Source organism: Musca domestica, unplaced genomic scaffold (assembly GCF_030504385.1).
Source record: "Musca domestica strain aabys unplaced genomic scaffold, Musca_domestica.polishedcontigs.V.1.1 58, whole genome shotgun sequence".
Taxonomy (NCBI): domain Eukaryota; kingdom Metazoa; phylum Arthropoda; class Insecta; order Diptera; family Muscidae; genus Musca; species Musca domestica.
The window spans coordinates 3,339,228-3,361,359 of NW_026712360.1; the positions used below are offsets into that span (position 1 = coordinate 3,339,228).

The 22,132-nt window shown below is 36.4% G+C and overlaps 1 protein-coding gene across 1 annotated transcript; it reads left to right on the forward strand.

The window, feature by feature from the left end:
• Nucleotides 1–5,253: 5,253 nt before the first annotated feature.
• Nucleotides 5,254–6,515, forward strand: LOC131805575 (lambda-crystallin-like). Its single transcript, XM_059128880.1, has 3 exons — nt 5,254–5,389; nt 5,463–5,841; nt 5,959–6,515. The coding sequence occupies exons 1-3, from the start codon at nt 5,358–5,360 to the stop codon at nt 6,490–6,492; spliced, it is 945 nt and encodes a 314-aa protein (XP_058984863.1). The 5' UTR covers nt 5,254–5,357; the 3' UTR covers nt 6,493–6,515.
• Nucleotides 6,516–22,132: the final 15,617 nt, after the last annotated feature.

A 22,132-nucleotide genomic window follows, 5' to 3' on the forward strand; every position in this document is an offset into this window, starting at 1 on the left:
GCTGTTTGTTTTTTGCTTAAAAAGAGGGTGGGGACGAGTGCAAAAGAAGAAGCGTCGCTTAATTTATTTTTATAACATGTTCGTACAGGCATGAGAGCTGACACCATTACTCAAACGAAATAAGGGATTTAAAAATCGCATTGCAAAACTTTTAGGTCTCGGCAGTGCGACTTTTAACCCAACAAAAAATTGTTTTTAACCCAAGGCTTTCTTATAAAAATTGTATTAGTGGTATTTGGAACAAAGGGAGGCGAGACAAAACAAAGAATGTGTACTAGTTATATTTACCAACGCTTTTTTTAAATGTGAGAGAGAGCGTAATATTAAGGAGAATTTACATTACCGCCATAAACATAAGGGATTTATAGATCGATTTGCAACTGGCTCAGTGTTCTTTAGGTTGAATTTCAGCTGAGGGAAAAAAACTTCGATGGAGGCATAAATTTAAGAAATTTGTAATTTAGGAAGAAAGGGGAGGTGAATCAAGCAGCGTGTGTTCTCATTTGTCTTTATAAATGATTTTCTAGTATTAGACAGTTTATAGTACGTTTATATTGTATCGGATCTAGAAAAAAACTTCATAGGAGTGTTTCCCCTAAATAAACAAGGGATGTTCGCAAATAAATGCTGCAAGCAAAAGAGACAAATTAATACCAAATGGGTTTCCAGAAAAGTATTTTACAGGGTGTATTCAATTAAAAAATACACCTTGGTATTTTAAATAAAATAAGACTAAAGGTGAAAGTACATAAAACATTTTTTTACTGGCTTAAGTCATCGGTTGTTGGCTTCTTCATAAAAGAACAAAGGAGCGTAAGGTACACCAGTATAAATTATATACACCAGTATAAATTGAACTTAGTCAACCTAAAGCTCCTTTGTTCTTTTATGAAGATGCCAGCCTTTGTCTTAAGCCAGTCAAAAAGGAGTTTTATGTATTCTCACTCTAAGAGCTAGGCATCCTAAACAAAAATTATCAAAAATAGTTTTTTTCAAACAAAAAAACTTTATTGCGTTTTCCCTTTTAAATGACGTTGTCAAATTGACATTATTTAATGTATAATGTACAATATTGCCCATCCTTTTTCATTAATGATACTGTCTATATTGTCTATGTTCGAAATCTTCTTTGACATAGTACTTTTCACTCCACTCAATTTGAATATTCTGCCGACGAATTTTCTTAGTTTTAATATGAATATGCATAAAAATGTCATATCGTCTTATAATCATCGACATCATCAGCACCACCACTACCGTCATTAAGGCAACCAACCGAACATAGATGCACTTTAATGGACTTTCGTTTATTTGTTCGTTGTGCTGCATTTTTTTCTTTCTTTGCGCTATGACCTCAAAAGGATACAGGGGTTGTGTGTTAATATTCATAAGAACAGTCGATGAGGAGATCTCTTTTTTTTTGTTCGAGAAGGATTAAAAGATAAGATGACAGAATACAAATTCAATCATTAAAATTCATTGGATAGGTTGTGAGGCGACAATACGTATTAAGGCGGAAGGTGGTGACATTGTGAGAAAGATAAGAAAAAATTGGGAAAGAAGAGTGTCAGGATTAGTTGAGAGTCAAAATCTAGGTGAGCAGCCGACAAACTTTTGAAGCTTTCATGAATTCCATTAATCTATAGAATCCACTTGGGATCTTTTAGCAAAAGCCTTTTGGATACAGACGAGTCTATTTTTCTGCTTGTGCCAAGGGGTCTTCTTTTGGTGGAGGTACATTTTTACTGGCCTATGTCACCCTCTGGCTCATGGCAGAAGAATACAGGTAGATGCATCAACGCTTGGGAGCATTAATATGTCAAAAATTTTTAAATGTTTTTTCAAATATATGTAGATTTTTATATGTTTTCTTATACTACGTCAGTCGGAGGACATTATAATTCACGCTTTTCAACAATTTTTACAAATTTAAATAACTTTTCATTCAACATTTCTAATTCCAAATTTGGTTTGACAGTTCATTGTCCCAGCAGCTGTGTGGACGCGTCTACCTATATTCTTCTACCATGGTCTGGCTTTTTCATAAAAGAACAAAAACTCGAAGGGAGCACAAGCATAAATGAAGGGCCAAAATCGAACTTAGTCAACCTAAACCGGCTGGTTTCTTCGATAAAGAGCAAATGAGCGTAGGGCCAAAATCGAACTAAGTCAACCTAAAACTCCTTTGTTACTTTTCGAAGAAGCCAGCGGATGATTTAAGCCAGCCAAAAAAATCGTTTTATGTATTCTCACCTTTAATTCTACCATGGAACTCTTTTTTGCACTTTTATAAAATTATATGAGTGGATGTGAACCCTCCTAATGGTTGCCAATCCTTTGCCATTTTTTACATATTTCCTCTTTAATCCGAAACGACTTGAACCTCAACTTCTTATCTGAAGTTTTCCATTTAAGGTATCCTCATTGATTTCGGGGGAAAAAAACTTTTTTAATTGAATTGATTTTGTCGTAATTTAGAGTCGTCGGCCGTTGGTCTTTTTTCTTCTTCTGCAAATCACACTGACTGACCATCGAAAATTTTATTTGTTTCTTAAACTTCCAACTCTTTGCCAAAAGAACGACAATTTAGATGACATTTAAGCTGTTGGTTTTTACCCACATTCTGCCCCAACAAGCCGACCGACCATTACCTTTTGCCGTTCAATGAGGTTAAATGTTGTCGTCTAATCTCCTATTTTCGTTAGAGTTCCCATCAAAGTGCAAAAGGTAATAAAGACATGCTATTGCTGCCTAGAAACTTTGGAGCTATCACTACCACCAGCCACCCGCAGCATACCCTCCTCCCTCCTTTGCTCACTTACCACTTAAATCCAAAGCAATATCCGAAGTTTATGCGATAACTTTCTTGTGTAACATTTGTCGATGTCATTCACTTTTGGTGGAACTTCCAAAAAAAAGTAGGCAAACCATTAGCTGAGTGAGTGACTGACTGACTGGGTGGGTGCCATAATGTCACGGTCGCCAGCTGGCTGGAGGTGGGCCTGTGGACTTTGTTGGCTGCCAGTATAGGCAGAAAATTTATCTAAATTGCAATTTACAATCAAAATAGGGTTTTTATTTTGCCCCAGCTTCTTCTTCTCTACCCTTCTTATTTTCAAAATCTTGCAGTTCAATTTAGCCAAATGCATTTAAGATGATGCCGCTACCCGGGCAATCGGCCAAAGTTTCAATGTTGTCCTTTTCTTGCAATTTTCGTTGTGTTGTTGTTTTTTTTTTTTGGTTTGAAAAATGTGTCTACATTCTTTCGCCTTGGCATGTGGGTGAAGTTTTTTTTTCGTAGAAATTGAAGATTGAATGGAGGACATAACCACAACAGCTAAAACTTCAGAAATTTAAGGAATGTCAATGTTTGGTGATTTTGGGAGGAAGGAAGAATTTAAAAATGAGTTTGAGGAGGCAGGGTGGATGTCATCGAGAGGGGGTCGAACGACTGCCGAGTGGATGTCACCAGGGGCATCTAGGGTAGAATGTATGACAACAGGGGGCATATACTGCAGAGTAGATGTCGCCAAAAGACCTCTACGGTAGAGTATACGATAACAGCAGGCACCTACTGTAGAGTAGATGTCACCAGGGGACATCTACTACCGATTAGATGTCATCAGAGGGCATCTACTGCCGAGTAGATGTCATCAGGGGACATCTACTGCCGAGTAGATGTAACCAGGGGACATCTACTGCTGATTGTGATATCTATGGTAGAGTAGATGCCACCAGCGGACATCTACTGCCGAGTAGATGTCACCAGCGGACATTTACTGCCGAGTAGATGTCACCAGCGGACATCTACTGCCGAGTAGATGTTACCAGCGGACATCTACTGCCGAGTAGATGTCATCAGAGGACATCTACTGCCGAGTAGATGTCATCAGAGGACATATACTGCCCAGTAGATGTCATCAAAGGACATCTACTGCCGAGTAGATGTCATCAGAGGACATCTACTGCCGAGTAGATGTCACCAGGAGACATCTACGGCCGAGTAGATGTCACCAGGGGACATCTACTGTGATGTCACCAGGAGCCATCACCAGGGGACATCTACTGTAGAATAGATGTCATCAGAGGACATCTACTGTCGATTAGATGTCACTAGGGGACATCTACTGCCGAGTAGATGTCACCAGAGGACATCTACTGCCGAGTAGATGTCACCAGCTGACATCTACTGCCGAGTAGATGTCATCAGAGGACATCTACTGCCGAGTAGATGTCACCAGGGGACATCTACTGCTGAGTAGATGTCATCACGAGACATCTACGGCCGAGTAGATGTCACCAAGGGACATCTACTGCTGAGTAGACGTCATCAGAGGACATCTACTGCCGAGTAGATGTCGCCAGGGGGCATCTACGGTACAGTTGATGTCACCAGGAGCCATCTACGGTTCACTAGTTGCATCCAGGAGGCATCTACTGTAGAATAAACTTCACCAGGGGACATCTACTGCCGGGTAGATGACCATTTAGGTCTCCCACGATAGAGTAGATGAGAAGTCATCATTGCTAACCATAAAATTTCTTCACCACCTTCCTCCTTCCCCCCATTAAAATTCTTTCAAAATTTATGATGAATGAAATCAAAAGTTCAAAACACCAACACCAACAACAAAAAACAAATAAAAGATTAACCAGAATTATTAATTATTATGAGTGAACAATTCATTAAGTTGATTTTATTGTTCATTAATAGATTCTAATGTCGCTGTGTTGTTGCCGCTGTTGTTGTTGCCTTTGCCATTCCGCAAGTACGTGATGTTGACCCCGATGTTGAACTCCTCCCAAGGGAACAACAAATGCAAAACTATGGGACGTTTTGAAAACTTGATATCACCGAGTTCGCTGTGGAGATTGAGAGGAAAAGAGAAATGTTTCGGGTGGGCGATAAGCCAGGGCCAATGGCAAATTATTGTGATTATTTCGAATAAATAATTTATTTGAAAAATGGATTTTGAAGTTTGCTTTTTGTTTTTCAAAGAAGATATTTATTTTTGTCTAATTATCAGGAGGGGGGGGGAGAAAGAAGTGGAGGAGGAGGGCGGGAAGAGGAGATTAAACTAATGACAGACTGGGAAGCATTTGTTTTTTTTTTCTTTCCCCCTCCTTGTTGGGCGCCACTTAGTTCTTGTTTGTTGTGCCTGTGGCTGTTTTGTGATAAGCGTTCCATAAAACATATTGAAACTTGGCATGAATTTGCATGCTAATCTCTATTGTAAATACATTTTATTGAAATGAGATGTGGCTGCGGCTGCTGGTCACTGGTGGCGATTAAAATTGGAAATTAGTTACAAACTCCGGGTCGACCAGAAAAGTTCAACGGAAGTTCCACTGGAGCAATGAAAACGGAAAAAATTGGCATTGTGGGAAGGTAAAAAAGGAAAATCGCTGCCCCACCCCCTCCTCTCTTCTAATCTTTGCCTTTGTTTTCTTTTTCCTTCAAGTGGCCTAATTGGCCGTGCCTGGTCCATGTTGTTCACCTCTGCCGGCTATCAGGTAATGCTCTATGACATTTTGCCCGACCAGTTGTCCGCTGCTCTGGAGTACATTGACATTGAATTGCATCGCCTGGAGGAGCATGGCCTGCTGCGAGGTCATCTCACGGCAGAACAACAATTCAAATGCCTGCGAACCACCAGCGACCTCAAAGAGTTGTCGAGAAAAGCAATTTTCATCCAGGAATGCATACCGGAGCGCATTGAATGGAAGAGGTCATTGTATCAGCAGCTGGATGACATACTCGAGGAACAAACAATTGTTTCCAGTTCGACGAGCACTTTCATGCCATCCTTGTTCACCGAAGGACTCCGGCATTGTCACAATGTAAGTGGAAGCATAGAACTTGGCAAACAATGAACTGCTTTGCCAAAGGAGATTGAAGGAATAGAACAAAAACAACAAAACAAAACAATAAAGGATTACAAATCTCTACCATTTTAGATGTTGGTGTCTCACCCCCTTAACCCTCCCTACTATGTACCGCTGGTGGAGATTGTTCCCGCCCCCTGGACCTCACCCCAGGCCGTTGAGTTCACCCGCCAGCTAATGTTGGAAATCCAACAAAAACCCGTCACCCTAAAACGTGAAGTCCTCGGCTTTGCCACCAATCGCATACAATATGCCATACTCAATGAAATCTGGCATCTGGTGGACAAGGACATTCTGACGGTACGCGACATTGACACGGTCATGAATGAGGGTCTGGGGCTGCGCTATGCCTTTTTGGGTCCCATGGAAACGGCTCATTTGAATGCCGAGGGCATACGAGATTATATACAACGTTTTGGCGGGGAGATTCACAAGGTATCGGAGACCTATGAAGCCATACCTAAGATGGAGCCAGGACCAACTTTGGACAAGATTGCAGAGCAGTGTGAAGAAATGGTGCCCAGGGATATGTTGGCCACAAGGCGAAAGGAAAGGGATGCGTTTTTGACAAAATTGAGTGCTCTGAAGAAGGAATTTGAAAAATAAAAAAGGATAAAGGAGGGTAAAAAGGGGAGTATTTTTTTTGAGGATGGGACGAAATGGATGAAAATGGCAGCATGTCACAGAAAAGTGGGTCCTTCAAAGGGAACACTTCTAAAAAACTTACTGGGGAGGAAAGGGATTCCCCAAGACCTTGGAGGTTCTTCTTTGTTGAGAAAATACCACCAAATGTCTTCTGTATAGAAAACAACTCTAAAGAGAACTTCTTCCTAGAGAAGACTCTCAGAGAGTATTCTGATAAAGGGGGAGGGGGTATATCACCAAGGCCTTCCTACCTAAAAAAATATAGAAAGTCTTGAAAATTTTGTTTTGGAATTTTTTTTAAACCCTTTTGAGGGGTAGAGGACTTTATGGCTCTGGAAGTCCTTGCAAAAAATCTCTAAAAAATTCACGTTTATGGCTATGGAAGTCCTTGCAAAAAAATCTCTAAAAAATTCACGTTTATGGCTATGGAAGTCCTTGCAAAAAAATCTCTAAAAAATTCCCGTTTATGGCTATGGAAGTCCTTGAAAAATATTCTTTAAAAAATCCACCTTTCATGGTCTGTAGGACCTTGAAAAATATTCTTTAAAAAATCCACCTTTCATGGTCTGTAGGACCTTGAAAAATATTCTTTAAAAAATCCACGTTTATGGCTATGGATGTCCTTGAAAAATATTCTTTAAAAAATCGAAGTTTATGGCTATGGAAGTCCTGGAAAAATATTCTTTTAAAAATCCACGTTTACGGCTATGGAAGTCCTTGAAAAATATTCTTTAAAAAAACCACGTTTATGGCTATAGAAGTCCTTGAAAAATATTCTTTAAAAAATCCACGTTTATGGCTCGGGAATTCCTTGAAAAATATTCTTTAAAAAAGCCACGTTTATGGCTTTGGAAGTCCTTGCAAAAAATATTCTTTAAAAAATCCACGTTTATGGCTTTGGAAGTCCTTGCAAAAAATATTCTTTAAAAAATCCACGTTTATGGCTATGGAAGTCCTTGGAAAATATTCTTTAAAAAATCCACGTTTATGGCTATGGAAGTCCTTGAAAAATATTCTTTAAAAAATCCACGTTTATGGCTATGGAAGTCCTTGAAAAATATTCTTTAAAAAATCCACGTTTATGGCTATGGAAGTCCTTGAAAAATATTCTTTAAAAAATCCACCTTTCCTGGTCTGTAAGTCCTTGAAAAATATTCTTTAAAAAATCCACGTTTATGGCTATGGAAGTCCTTGAAAAATATTCTTTAAAAAATCCACGTTTATGGCTATGGAAGTCCTTGAAAAATATTCTTTAAAAAATCCACGTTTATGGCTATGGAAGTCCTTGAAAAATATTCTTTAAAAAATCCACGTTTATGGCTATGGAAGTCCTTGAAAAATATTCTTTAAAAAATCCACGTTTATGGCTATGGAAGTCCTTGAAAAATATTCTTTAAAAAATCCATGTTTATGGCTATGGAAGTCCTTGAAAAATATTCTTTAGAAAAATCCACGTTTATGGCTATGGAAGTCCTTGAAAAATATTCTTTAAAAAATCCACGTTTATGGCTATGGAAGTCCTTGAAAAATATTCTTTAAAAAATCCATGTTTATGGCTATGGAAGTCCTTGGAAAATATTCTTTAAAAAATCCACGTTTATGGCTATGGAAGTCCTTGAAAAATATTCTTTAAAAAATCCACGTTTATGGCTATGGAAGTCCTTGAAAAACATATTCTGAAATTAAATCCATGTTTGGTCCTTGAAACAAAATTCTGGCTCTTAAATTTTCTAACCTTCCACCATAAATCAAATTTTCCCGTTTTGTTTGCCATTGAAAATGTTTATTCAATTCAAATGGCTAATGAAATAAATAACCGAAACCATCCATCTTAAACAAAACCAAAACAAAAAAAATAAAACTCTGTTTACCAAAAGTCCATAAAGATGCTCACTTGATAAAAATTCAATTTGTTGTGTTCGGAATTTTTCATTCATTTTTTTTTTTGTGTTGAAAATTTGTTTAGTTTTTGAATGTAGTTTTTTTTTTCGTTTTGGCCCCTCAAATAATTCATTCATATTTTGTGTCCTTGCAGTATGGCCATCACAAATGTAAATAACAAAAGAGAGAGAGAAATATTCCTACTTGTGTTTTTCTATATTTTAGCATTTTATCTTTTCAGGTCCTTCATTTGATGCTCCAGACCATCCAAAATGAAATTAAATTTATTTCTAATTTAAATATGCCACAAGGCAGCCGAAGAACATTGAAAGTGTATAAATAGCCAGGCGGCCGCTTTTGGTCTCACGGCCTCCTTCACTCCCTCTCTCCCTGGGGCTCTGTGTGCTTCTTTGTGTCTCTTTTTTGAGACCATAACCCCAACAACAGCAGCTTTCGAATATTAGAATATAAAATAATAACTTTGTTCAGCCAGCCATCATTGGTCATCTATTATGCTTGGAGATTTGTGTTTTTGGAATAAACAAAATCGATAACAGTGGGGGACAAATGTGGGAAAAATCGATTTCTTAAAAAGGCAGAAATAATGAGAGAAAAAAAATTATAAAAAAAAGAGAATAGTTGCTTCGAGCGAATGATTAACGACAGTAGTCATACGCCCCAGGGGACTTCTCCTAAAAAGCAATAAAAGAAATCAGACAGAATAATACAATTTTAAATCCCAAGGGAAAGGTTCCACAAAAGAGAAAAACCTACTCAAAAAAGTCTGTTTCAAGTAAGTTTCGTTGAGCGCATAAGCGACAACAATAATCATACGCCCAACATTCAAATTTCCATAGACCTGCTATGGGCAGCCTCGAACGAAAAAGTATCAACAAAGCACACATATTCTCTCTCTATTTTCATTTACCGTTGATTTGGCAGGGCAAGAGAGTCTCTCACCACTGCTAATGCCAATATTATGAGCAAGGCTGCCATAGACTAACCTAAAATTATCTCTCTCAACAGAGGGGGACAACTATGGGGTAAAATTTAATTATTAAAAGGCATAAAATATGAGAGGAACAAATTGTGAGAGAGAGAGAGAAAAGTTGCTTTGTGCGAATGATAGACGACAGTATTCATACGCCACGGGGGGACTTCTATTAAAAATTTATTCTTGGTCGTAGGTTTTCTTTTTTATATCCTCAGCAGCCATATGGTTAGAGAGGCTATATACAATTTGATACCTCATCCAAATAATGGTTTTAGACCCTAAGTCTCTTTGGACCAAATCCGTTTCAGGACATTTGGAGTCGATCTAGCGATGTCCGTCCGTCAGTCTGTCTGGTGCGCACGATAACTCTAACTAGAGGGAGTATCCGATTTGATTCAAACTTGGTACATTGTAATATTATTGTCAAACTTACATCCAGTTTGGAGATGGACAATATCGGTCCTTCTGGTACCTCCCCCACAAAATGTCGACATTTTCAAAGAAAATATTTTACTGCACAAGAAGAGAAAAGACCATCCGATTTTGCTCCAACTTTGCAAATCCTAATATTTGCATCAGTGCTAGGTCAGGTGCTAAAATGGATCATATCGGTTCACTCCATCAAGTACCTCTTCCACAAAGGGTCAAAATTTTAAATAATTATAACTCTTATAAAACAGGATATAAGAGTCCGACTGTCTTCAAATTACACACATCACAATATTTTTATTAACCCAAGGTCTGGTGTGACGATGAAATATATCAGCCCGCTCCTTCAGGTACCTCCCCTACAAAGGTTCAAAATTTTGAATATCCACGAAGCTCATAAAACGCGAAATTAACATCCGTTTCCAATTAGACTTGGCAGATCGTAATATTTTTATCAACACTAGATCTGCTATAAAATTGGTAGAGATCGGACCATTCTTTCTGGTACCTCCCACACAAAGGGTCAAAATTTTGAATAAAAAAATGACCATAAAATCCGAAGTAAGCATCAGGTTCTCTTCATATGTCACACATAGAATTATTTCTACTAAAACAAGATCTGATGTGAAGGTGGAAAATATCGGTTCACTCCTTCTGGTACCTCCCCCACAAAGGGTCAAAATTTTGAATACTAATGAAGCTCATAAAACACGAAATTAATATCCGTTTCCAATCAGACTTGGTACATCTCAATATTTCCATCAATACAAGATCTGTTATAAATATAGTAGAGATCGGACCTTTCCTTCTGGTACCTCCCCCACAAAGAGTCAAAGTTTTGAATAACCAAAAGGATTATAAAATCCGAAATAAGCATCCGACTCTCTTTATATTTCACACATCCCATTATTTCTACTAAAACAAGATCTGCTGTGAATATGGAATATATCGGTCCAGTCCTTCTGGTACCTCCCCCACAAAGGGTCTAAATTTTGAATATCCATGAAGCTTATAAAACGCGAAATTAACATCTGATTCCATGCAGACTTGTAGATCTCAATATTTCCATCTACACAAGATTTGTTATAAAAATGGTGGAGATCGAACCATTCCTTCTGGTACCTCCCACACAAAGGGTCAAAATTTTGAACAACCAAAACGATTATAAAATCCGAAATAAACATCAGGTTCTCTTTATATTTCACACATTCCATTATTTCTACTAGAACAAGATATGTTGTGAAAATGGAATATATAGATTCAGTCCTTCGGGTACCTCCCCCACAAAGGGTCAAAGTTGTGAATATCCATGAAGCTCATAAAACGCGAAATTAACATCCGATTCCATTCCAGACTTGGCACATCTCGACATTTCCATCTACACAAGATCTGTTATAAAGATGGTAGAGATCGGACTATTACTTCTGGTACTCCCCCACAAAGGGTCAAATTTTTGAATAACAAAACAATTATAAAATCCGAAATAAGCATCAGATTCTCTTTATATTTCAACATCCCATAATTTATACTAGCACAAGATCTGCTGTGAAGATGGGATATATCGGTTCACTCCTTCTGGGGAGGTACCAGAAAGGGTCAACAGTGAATAATCATAACTCAAGGCTGGGGGTATACATCTGTGGGCAAAATCGACTGATACTATTTTACTTGTTATAACCGGTAACAACTATAATTTTAGTCAGACGTCAGCAGAACAAGTTGGTGTTTAGAATTCTAATAATAAAATCTTAAATATTTTCCGAAATAAAAGAAAAAAAAAAAAAAAAAACCTGAAAAACCTGTTTAAACTGTGTTTCGTTTGGCGTATAAGTGACGACAACAATCATACGCCCTACATTCAAATTTACAAGGCCTAACCTTAAATTCTCTCTCTTTCTCTCTCTCTCTCAAAAGTTTAAAACTTTTCCCCCACTGTTTCACATTTTCATTTCATCACAACGGCGATAAGAGTATTTTATTCAATATAACGAATGTTATTTATTCAAGCCTTCCTCCCCTCCTACCCTCCTCCCCCCGCCAGCCAACCATCGCCGATCCGCCCCCCAAAAATTTATATTTTTGTATTTCATTTGCAATTATGACAGAGCGGGTTACACGGAATTTTTCAATGGCAATTGAATTGGAAAAAATATAGCCAACCGGCAATGCAACATTTTAAACAAATTCCGAAAATTGAAAAATTGTTGAATAATAAAAAAGAAATACAACAACGACAACGACGATGACAACAATAAAGACAACAACAATTTAATATTCTTTTGCGGTTATTCGCATAGCTATCAAAACAGACGAATTGCGGATGGCCACCATGCAGGCCGCCGCCTGCGTTTTAATCTTTTGTCCAGTTAATGGGAATGCAATGACATTTTTTCGATTTTTTTTATTTTCTGGTGGTAGTTTAGTTCGGATATTGGATATGAAAACAATGACAAAGATTAGAATATATATGGTTGTAATCGAATTGTTTGTTTTCCAAATTTAAATTTTGGGGAATTGAAGGATTTTGAAATTTAAAAGAGGAAAATTAGGGGAATTTGTTTGTTTTCTAAGGTAGGGAGAGGCTAAGGACCCAAAAAACGGAAAGAGTAAATTTTTTGTAATTTCGAGGCCCCATGAGAATTTACATTTTGGTAGAATTGAAGGATTTTAAAACTTAAAAAGAGGGAAATTGTTTGTTTTCAAAGGCAGGAAAGATGCTAAGGACCCAAAAAAACGGAAGGAGTGCTTTTTTTGTAATTTCAAGGCCCCATGAGAGCCAGAAAAATCTATGCGAGTGGGGGCTTGTGGAATTTTTTGTTTTTCGAATTTAAATTTGGAGAAATTTAAGGAACGTCCAAGGAGAAAAATGGCAGCTAATGAAGCTAAGGGCCCAGGAATGGAAGTAGTACTTTTTCAAAAAATTCGAGGCCAATGAAGGCCAGAAAAATCTATGTGAATAGGAGCTGGATTCTGGTTCTATGAAAATATTTACTTTATATGAGATATGTCATTATTTTTAGAAAAATGAGAAAAAATAATAAAAATAAATGACGTATGAGTAACGCCAACATCCATACTCACCGCCACAGCCATAGGTCTTTAAATTCTTTTAATTTTTAAATGGCCCTGGAATTTCTGGCAACATCATAAAACCTGTGGTTCTTACATTGCTCTGTTATCTGCTTAGACTCGATCCTTAACTCCACTAGGATGTTAATCGAGTAATCGGAGTAAAAATTTTGTAAAAAAAATACCTTGGCGTATGATTGACGACAATAGCCAGACGAATAATTGATACTGGTCAGAAATCTTCTAAGCCTGATAACTTATATTTCAAGTCATATTTTTCTGATCTTCAATTCTGTTCAAGCTGAAATATGATCGATATTTTCTGTTTTAAAGGGGTGTTAGTCTGGTAGAAAAACAACCTTTTAGGTAAATTCTAAAAAAATGACGTATGAGGAACGACAGCATTCATACGCCCAGATACCCAAGCTTTTGTTTGTGGCTTCACGGACGTATAGTTTAAAAATCAGTTCTAGCTTTAAATGAACTAATATTTACAAATTAAGAAACCCTCAAATTTCCTAACTGGAAATATTGAAACCATGTAATCTTCAATCTCAGCCCACGAATCAGCCCTCAACCAACCTTCGCCTCTTATCTGCAAAGCCAGGTAATTACTGGTTCCAAACCAAGACTTTATCAACTTCATTTGCGGGTTAGGGATAGACTTGACCGAGGTCCTCAACTAGGCTTGAGTTTGAGTTGAGTATTAACATTGGCGTATGATTGACGGCGGCATTCATACGCCTCATAGACTTAACAGAGATAAATACAAGGTAAGTTTTTCTGAACTTTAATTTTAGCTCAAGAAACGAACACTTAAGATGTTATGGAGCCTAGGAAAATATAGTTCCTTAGCAAAATTCCAAAAAAAAAAAAAAAATTGTATGCACAGGGACAATATTTATACGCCTAGATACACAAACATTTTTTATAGGTTCACGGATTTTTTGGATAAAGAGTAAATTTTTCTACCAATTCTATTCCAAGAATTTTTTTCTATTCCAAGAATTTTTAAACTTTCGAAAAAAAACCTACAAGTAGATCAAGAAGCATTGAATCATTCATCATATCTTCCACCAACATTTTGAAAAACTGCCTCGTAACCAAAAAATATCTCTTGCAAATAAAAATTTAAATTAAATATCAAATTAATCTGTCTATTTGCCATACAATGCAAAACAAAATTTACATGATTTGTTCAATTGCCGACAATGGCTGGTACGAAGTTTTGTTGGCAAACATTTTAATTTCATTGAAAAAGTTACAAACGTTTTAGCAACTGTTTGCAAAATCTAATAAGCTACCTTAAGGTGGGGTGAAAAAATCGATGTGAAAATTTGTTAAAAATTACCATAAAGGGAGGCCTTAATGAGGAGTTTTAAACAATTTCAATCTAGGCGTATAATTGATCACAAACGTTATACGCACCATGGTACAAAGGTACCATATGGGGCGTATGAGCATTGTCGTTAAGCATACGCAAAAAAGGATTACATATGACGATAACCTTAATATCGCCAAATAAGGTATATTTTAGGGTATTAAGTCCGCCTTCTTATTCCCATGGCGAGAAAAAAATATTTTTTCGCCTCTTTTATTATTAATGGCCAAGACCCTAATCAAAATTTTGTCTCCTGGGCGTATGTTGGACGACATGACTCATACGACTTACATTAACTTAATGTATAAATATTTTCTTTAAAAATATACCTTGGGTTGATGCCACGTTTGAGGAAGTCCTTGAAATATTTTTCTCTGTCCTTCAAAACATATTTTGCTTTTTTTAAACCTTCGAAAACATATTCTCTTTTTGTAGAAAGTCCTTGAACCAAAATTCTTTATTCCTTCAAAAAATATTGCACTTTTCGTAAAGTCCTTAAAACTCCTTGTCGTATAATGGACGACGTGACTCCTACGCCTCACAACAACTTACTGTGAAAATATATTCTTTAAAAATATACCTTGCGCTGATCCTTGAAAAAATATTCCACGTTTGAGGAAGTCCTTGAAAAAATTTCTTTAGTCCTTAAAAAAATATTCCACTTTCTTAGTCCTTCAAAATCATATTCCCTTTTTAGAAAGTCCTTGAACTAAAAGTCTTTATTCCTTAAAAAAATATTGCACTTTTCATAAAGTCCTTAAAAGTCCTTGGCGTATGATGGACATCGTGATTCATACGCCTCACATTAACTCACTGTGAAAATATATTCTTTAAAAATACACCTTGTGCTGGTCTCCGAAAAAACATTGCAGGTTTGAGGAAGTCCTTAAAAAATGTCTTTAGTGCTTCAAAAAATATTCCACTTTTTTTAGTCCTTCATAAAATTTTTTCTTTTTTTAGAAAGTTCTTGAACCAAACTTCTTCATACCTTCAATAAAATTTGCACTTTTCATAAAGTCGTGGCGTATGATGGATGACGTGATTCATACGCTCACATTAACTTTCTGTAAAAATATACCTTCTGCTGGTCCCCAAAAATTTCATGTTTGAGGAAGTCCTTGAAAAACATTTCTTTAGTCCTTTTTTAGAAAGCCCTAGGATCATAATTCTTCATTCCCTTTTCTTGAAGCCATTAAAAGTCCTTGGCGTATGATAGACGACGTGAAAAAATATTCCACGTTTGAGGAAGTCCTTGAAAAAAAATTCGTTAGTCCTAATTTTTTATTCCTTAAACAAATATTGCACTTTTCATGAAATCCTTAAAAGTGTTTGGCGTATGAAGGACGACGTCACTCATATTAACATATCACATTAACTTACTGTGAATATATATTCTTAAAAAATATAACTTGTGCTGGTCCCCAAAAAAACTATTCCTTGTTTGAGAAAGTCCTTCTTTAGTCCTTCAAAAAATATTCATTCTTTGGTAAGTCCTTGAACCAAAAGTCTTTATTCCTTAAAAAATAAATATTTCACTTTTTAGAAAGTTCTTGAAGTAAAAGATTTTCGTCCTTCAAAATATATTTTACATTTTAGAAAGTCCTTGAACAACAATTTTTAGTCCTTCAAAAAAATATTCCACTTTTAAGAAAGACATTGCAACAAAAATGTCTTAGTCCTTCGAAAATATTCTACTTTTTAGAAGGTCCTTGAACAAAAAATTTTTGTTTTTTTTTAAATATTCCATTTTTTAGAAAGTAATTGAAGCAAAAAGTTTTATTCCTTCAAAAAAATTTCCACTTTTTAGAAGGACACAGAACCAAAATTTTTTTAATCCTTCAAAAAATATTCCACTTTTTAGAAAGTCCTGGAACCAAAATTTTATATTCCTTCAAAAAATATTCCACTCGAATCCAAATTTTTTGGTGCTTCAAAAAATATTCCACTTTTTAGAAAGTCCTTTAAACAAAATTTTTTATTCCTTCAAAAAATCATCCAATAGAACCAAAATTTTTTAGTCCTTCAAAAAATCTTCTTCAAAATCTCCTTCCAAAAAATATTCCACATTTTAGAAAGTCCTTGAAACAAAATTTTTTATTCCTTCAAAAAATATTCCAAAAGAATTAAAATTTCTAGTCCTTCAAAAAATATACCACTTTTTAGAAGGTCCTTGTACCAACAATTTTAATCCTAAAAAAATATTCCACTTTTTAAAAAGTTTTGAAGCAACATTTTTAAGTCCTTTAAGAAATATTCCCTTTTTTTAGATAGTCCCGAACCAAAATTCTCAATTCTTTAAAAAACCGCTCTTCAGAAAGTCCTTAAAAAAGACTCTTTTAAAAAATACATATTTTTAATTCCTTGAAAAATCCACGTTTTGAAATCTTTAAAAATAATTGGTTTTAAAAAATCTACGTTTTTTAGGTTCTTGAAAAAATGTTTTTTTTGTAAATTCAACGGTTGAGAGATCCTTGGAAAAAATGCAGCTCTCTCACAAAATTTCTCTCATGGAAAATTCCAACTGAAAATTGATGAGATTCTATAGATCCCCAGTCTAAATCCAGACCAATTTGGCTCCTGTTGTGTCTTTCCTTGATTTTATTTACACGATGTTCTTACACGACCCACCTGACTGTCCACATCATTGCTTGCTAATTTCATTATTACATATTTATAATATTTTAATTTATTTCTCTCATTTCGGTTTGGTAAACTTTTACAACCTTCTGAAACTAGAATAGCATCCACAACAACAATAGCTGCAACAACAAAAACAACAACAATAAATATAACTACATTGTTCATGTGTGGCAAAGTTTTGTCGGAGGTTATGTCTCGTTATAAATTTATTATAGCAAAAATTTGTAAATAAATTTTACAATGAGAAATGGGGGTATTAAAATAGAACGAAAAATAAAAAAGAGGAATTTAAAAAAAAAAAAAAAATCCAAGGATTTTTATTTGAATTAAATCATGATTTGAGAAAATATTCACAGATCGCAGCCAAAAAAAATATCATTATTTAAAAAAAATGAGATCCCGCCAATTAGAAGGTACTTGAAATTGGAGTACCTCCAAATATCTTCTCTTCGAAAATTTATATTTTCTGACTAAAATTTTGGAGTCAATATATTAATCTCTTTGATTTCTATAGCCCTTATTTGTCCACCTTATATCCCATTGTTGTTATTTAGTTTTGTATCGTTCTCCAAAATGATGACAATTTCAAAAAAAAAAAAAAAAAAACCAAGTACTTTTATTTGAAATAGTTCATGGTTTTAAAAAAATATTCAGATATCCCAGCCGATTAGAAGCTACTTAGAATTGGAGTGCCTCCAAATATCTTATCTTGCATATTTTCTGATGCATATTTTCTGACTAAAATTTTTGAATTAATTTCCAAATCTCGTTGATTTCCATAGTCCTTATTTGGCCGCCCTGTATTCCATTGTAGTTATTTAAATTAGATAAGAAGCTACTTAGAATTGGAGTACCTCCAAAAATCTTCCCATCGAAAATTTATATTTTCTGACTAAAATTTGTGAGTCAATATCCAAATCTCATTGATTTCCGTAGTCCTCATTTGGCCACCCTCTATCCCATTGTAGTTATTTAGTTTTGTATCATTCTGCACAAGGATGTGCTCTGGTTCACATGTCTATTCCAAGTTCAGTTGGTGCCAACATGCCACCAATAATGTTTTGCGTGTTCATAAATGTTCGAAAGAAGTTGGAGGAGAAAACCCGTCATCTATTCACAAGAGTTACCTCAAAGGACACAATGGATGGCTGGCAAACTAACTGGATGCCTAGCATGTTACTAGCAAAGATTCAGCAACACAACCCCCCTTCCACTCACCTCAATGCCAACGACGTGACTTAGATGTGTCGCAAGAGATTGTCAACACTTAATTAAAGTTATTCACTATGTTCTCTCTGCTCCTCACCACCTCTCTCACCCTCCCTCTCTTTCCACCTACAACTATGATAGTTTTCTTGGCAAGCAGGTTATTCACGTATGTGTGAGTGCGTGTACGTGTGTGTATTTCGAATAGGATTTCGTGAATCGCTTTTGAACCCATTACCACCGTGCATACATTTTTAATGAATTTATTCTTTGAAAGAAATTTTTCTATAATTTAGATTTGCATATAAATGCAGCAATTAAATTTTGAACGATTGTGACAGAGAGAATTTTAAATGCGCGCCATGGAATTAATGTCTTGAGAATAGTTGGAATAGGTGACTAACTGGAGGCGTATAATTAACGGCAGTACTCATACGCCACATATCATGATTTGGATGAGGATTAGTAAGAGTGAGGGAAAACAAGTGAAAATGGTGTTGAGAGAGGGCGGCGAGAGAGACGGAGATGGATAAACTTACCGACATAGAGAGGTTGGAAACACCTTCTCACATAGAGGACAGCTTTTCTCGTTGAAGAAAGAGAGGGAGAGAAGTCTTTTCAAAGAAGCGCTAAAGTATTCCCACAGAAGAGCTGAAGTACTCCCAGAGAAAAGTTCTCATAGAAGAACTGGAGCTCTTCTCATAAAAGAGCAAGTGCTCTTCTCATAGAAGAGCTGGGGGAGCTCTTCGCCTAGAAGAGCTGAAGGAGCTCTTCGCCTAGAAGAGCTGAAGGAGCTCTTCGCCTAGAAGAGCTGAATTAGCTCTTCTCATAGAAGAGCTGGAGGAGCTCTTCTCGTAGAAGAGCTGGAGGAGCTCTTCTCGTAGAAGAGCTGGAGCTTCTCATAGAAGAGTCGGAGCTCTTCTCATAGAAGAGTCGGAGCTCTTCTCATAGAAAAGCTGGAGGAAGAGTTCTTCTCATAAAAGAGCAAGTGCTCTTCGCCTAGAAGAGCTGAAGGAGCTCTTCGCCTAGAAGAGCTGAAGGAGCTCTTCTCGTAGAAGAGCTGGAGGAGCTCTTCTCGTAGAAGAGCTGGAGGAGCTCTTCTCGCAGAAGAGCTGGAGAAGCTCTTCTCATGGAAGAGCTGGAGAAGGAGCTCTTCTCATAGAAGAGTCGGAGCTCTTCTTATGGAAAAGCTGGAGAAGGAGCTCTTCTCATAGAAGAGTCGGAGCTCTTCTCATAGAAGAGTCGGAGCTCTTCTCATAGAAGAGCTGGAGGAAGAGTTCTTCTCATAGAAGAGTCGGAACTCTTCTCATAGAAAAGCTGGAGGAAGAGTTCTTCTCATAAAAGAGCAAGTGCTCTTCGCCTAGAAGAGCTGAAGGAGCTCTTCGCCTAGAAGAGCTGAAGGAGCTCTTCGCCTAGAAGAGCTGAAGGAGCTCTTCGCCTAGAAGAGCTGAAGGAGCTCTTCTCATAGAAGAGCTGCAGGAGCTCTTCTCGTAGAAGAGCTGGAGGAGCTCTTCTCGCAGAAGAGCTGGAGGAGCTCTTCTCGCAGAAGAGCTGGAGGAGCTCTTCTCGCAGAAGAGCTGGAGAAGCTCTTCTCGCAGAAGAGCTGGAGAAGCTCTTCTCATGGAAGAGCTGGAGAAGGAGCTCTTCTCATAGAAGAGTCGGAGCTCTTCTCATAGAAGAGTCGGAGCTCTTCTCATAGAAGAGTCGGAGCTCTTCTCATAGAAGAATCGGAGCTCTTCTCATAGAAGAGTCGGAGCTCTTCTCATAGAAGAGTCGGAGCTCTTCTCATAGAAAAGCTGGAGGAAGAGTTCTTCTCATAGAAGAGTCGGAGCTCTTCTCATAGAAAAGCTGGAGGAAGAGTTCTTCTCATAGAAGAGTAGGAGCTCTTCTCATAGAAGAGCTGGAGGTAGAGTTCTTCTCATAGAAGAGCTGGAGGAAGAGCTCTTCTCATAGAAGAGCTGGAGGAAGAGCTCTTCTCATAGAAGAGCTGGAGGAAGAGCTCTTCTCATAGAAGAGCTGGAGGAAGAGCTCTTCTCATAGAAGAACTGAAGGAAGAGCTCTTCTCATAGAAGAGCTGAAGGAAGAGCTCTTCTCAGAAGAGCTGAAGGAAGAGCACTTCTCACAGAAGAGCTTGTGAGCTCTTCTCAAGAGTTGCATCTCTTTTCACACAAGAGGTGGACCACTTTTATTAGAAGAGAGAGAGCTCTTTTCATAGAAGAACTGACCTCTACCCTTAGCGAGTTGCACCTCTTCTCACAGAACAGTTGCGTCACTTCTCATAGCAAACCTGTAGAGCACTTTACCTTCATATCTGTCTTATCAGACACCTACATTCTACACTTTTAAATGATCAGGATACATAGCTTTACATATGTTTTAAATATTCCATTATAAAACCACCTTCCTCCCCCTTCCACACACTTCCCATCACCAATGGCAACCATAACACAATTCATTGTCAAGGTATTGTGGCCAACAAAAATAAAAATAACAACCAGAAATTATAATGTCCCAGAAATGTATCTCAAATCCAAACAGACTCCTTTGGTCTGGATTCCAAGAGAAATGTCATGGCATGACATTAGAAAATGACATAAGACAAAAAAATAGAAAAAATGATTTTTTAAATAAACATTGTTTCTGTGGGCCACAACAAATAATCCCCCTCCTCCCCCTTGGAATTCCTCTCAATGAAAAGAAAAATCAGAAAAAAAGGACCAACGAAATGAAAACATAACAAGCATTTTTTGTTGCCTTTACGAATGTGTGTTGTTATATTAAGAAGAAGGAACAGAAGAAGAACAATACCACAGAAGCCAAGCAGATACAGAGACGTATAAAAGAAGAAGAATAGCCAGTCAGTCAGTCAGTCGGTTATGGCGAGGCAAGCAGGAAGTGCAGAAAGAACTTGATGAAAAATAACAACCCCAGGATAAAATAAACTTATCATGATGTATGGGCGTAGGGACAATGGAAAAGCAACAAAATCACAAAAAAAAAGACTTTTACACATGTAACAAATAGTGTTATTGTCCGTTTTGAATGTTACATAAATGTGTATTGGGGTAGGGTGTAAACATTTCTCACAAAATTAAAAAAAAATATTGCATTCCACAAGATTTTCTATAGAAACTATTATGTTCCACATGATTTTCTATAGAAAATATTATGTTCCACAGGATTTTCTATAGAAAATATTATGTTCCACAAGATTTTCTATAGAAAATATTATGTTCCACAAGATAATATTGCGTTCCACAAATTTTTCTCTAGAAAATATTATGTTCCACAAGATTTTCCATAGAAAATATTACATTCCACAAGATTTTCCGTAGAAAACATTGCGTTCCACAAAATTTTCTATAGAAAATAATATTTTCCACAAGGTTTTCTATAGAAAATATTACATTCCACAAGATTTTCTATGGAAAATATTATGTTCCACAACAGTTTTTATACAAAAATATCACGTTCCACAAGATTTTCTATAGAAAATATTATGTTCCACATGATTTTCTATAGAAAATGTTACGTTCCACAAGGTCTCTAAAGAAAATATTATATTCCACAAAATTTTCAAAGAAAAATATTACGTTCCACAACATTTTCTATGGATAATATTACGTTCCACAAGATTTTCTATAGAAAATGTTGCGTTCCACAAGATTTCCTATCGAAAATATTACCGTCCACAAGATTTTTTATAGAAAATATTACGTTCCACAAGATTTTGTATCGAAAATATTACGTTCCACAAGAATTTCTATAGAAAATATCATGTTCCACAAGATTTTCTATAAAAAATATTATGTTCTAGAAAACATTATATTCCACAAAATTTTCTCTAGAAAACATTATGTTCCACAAGATTTTCTCTAGAAAACATTATGTTCCACAAGATTTTCTCTAGAAAACATTATATTCCACAAGATTTTCTCTAGAAAACATTATGTTCCACAAGATTTTCTATGGAAAACATTATGTTCCACAAGATTTTCTAT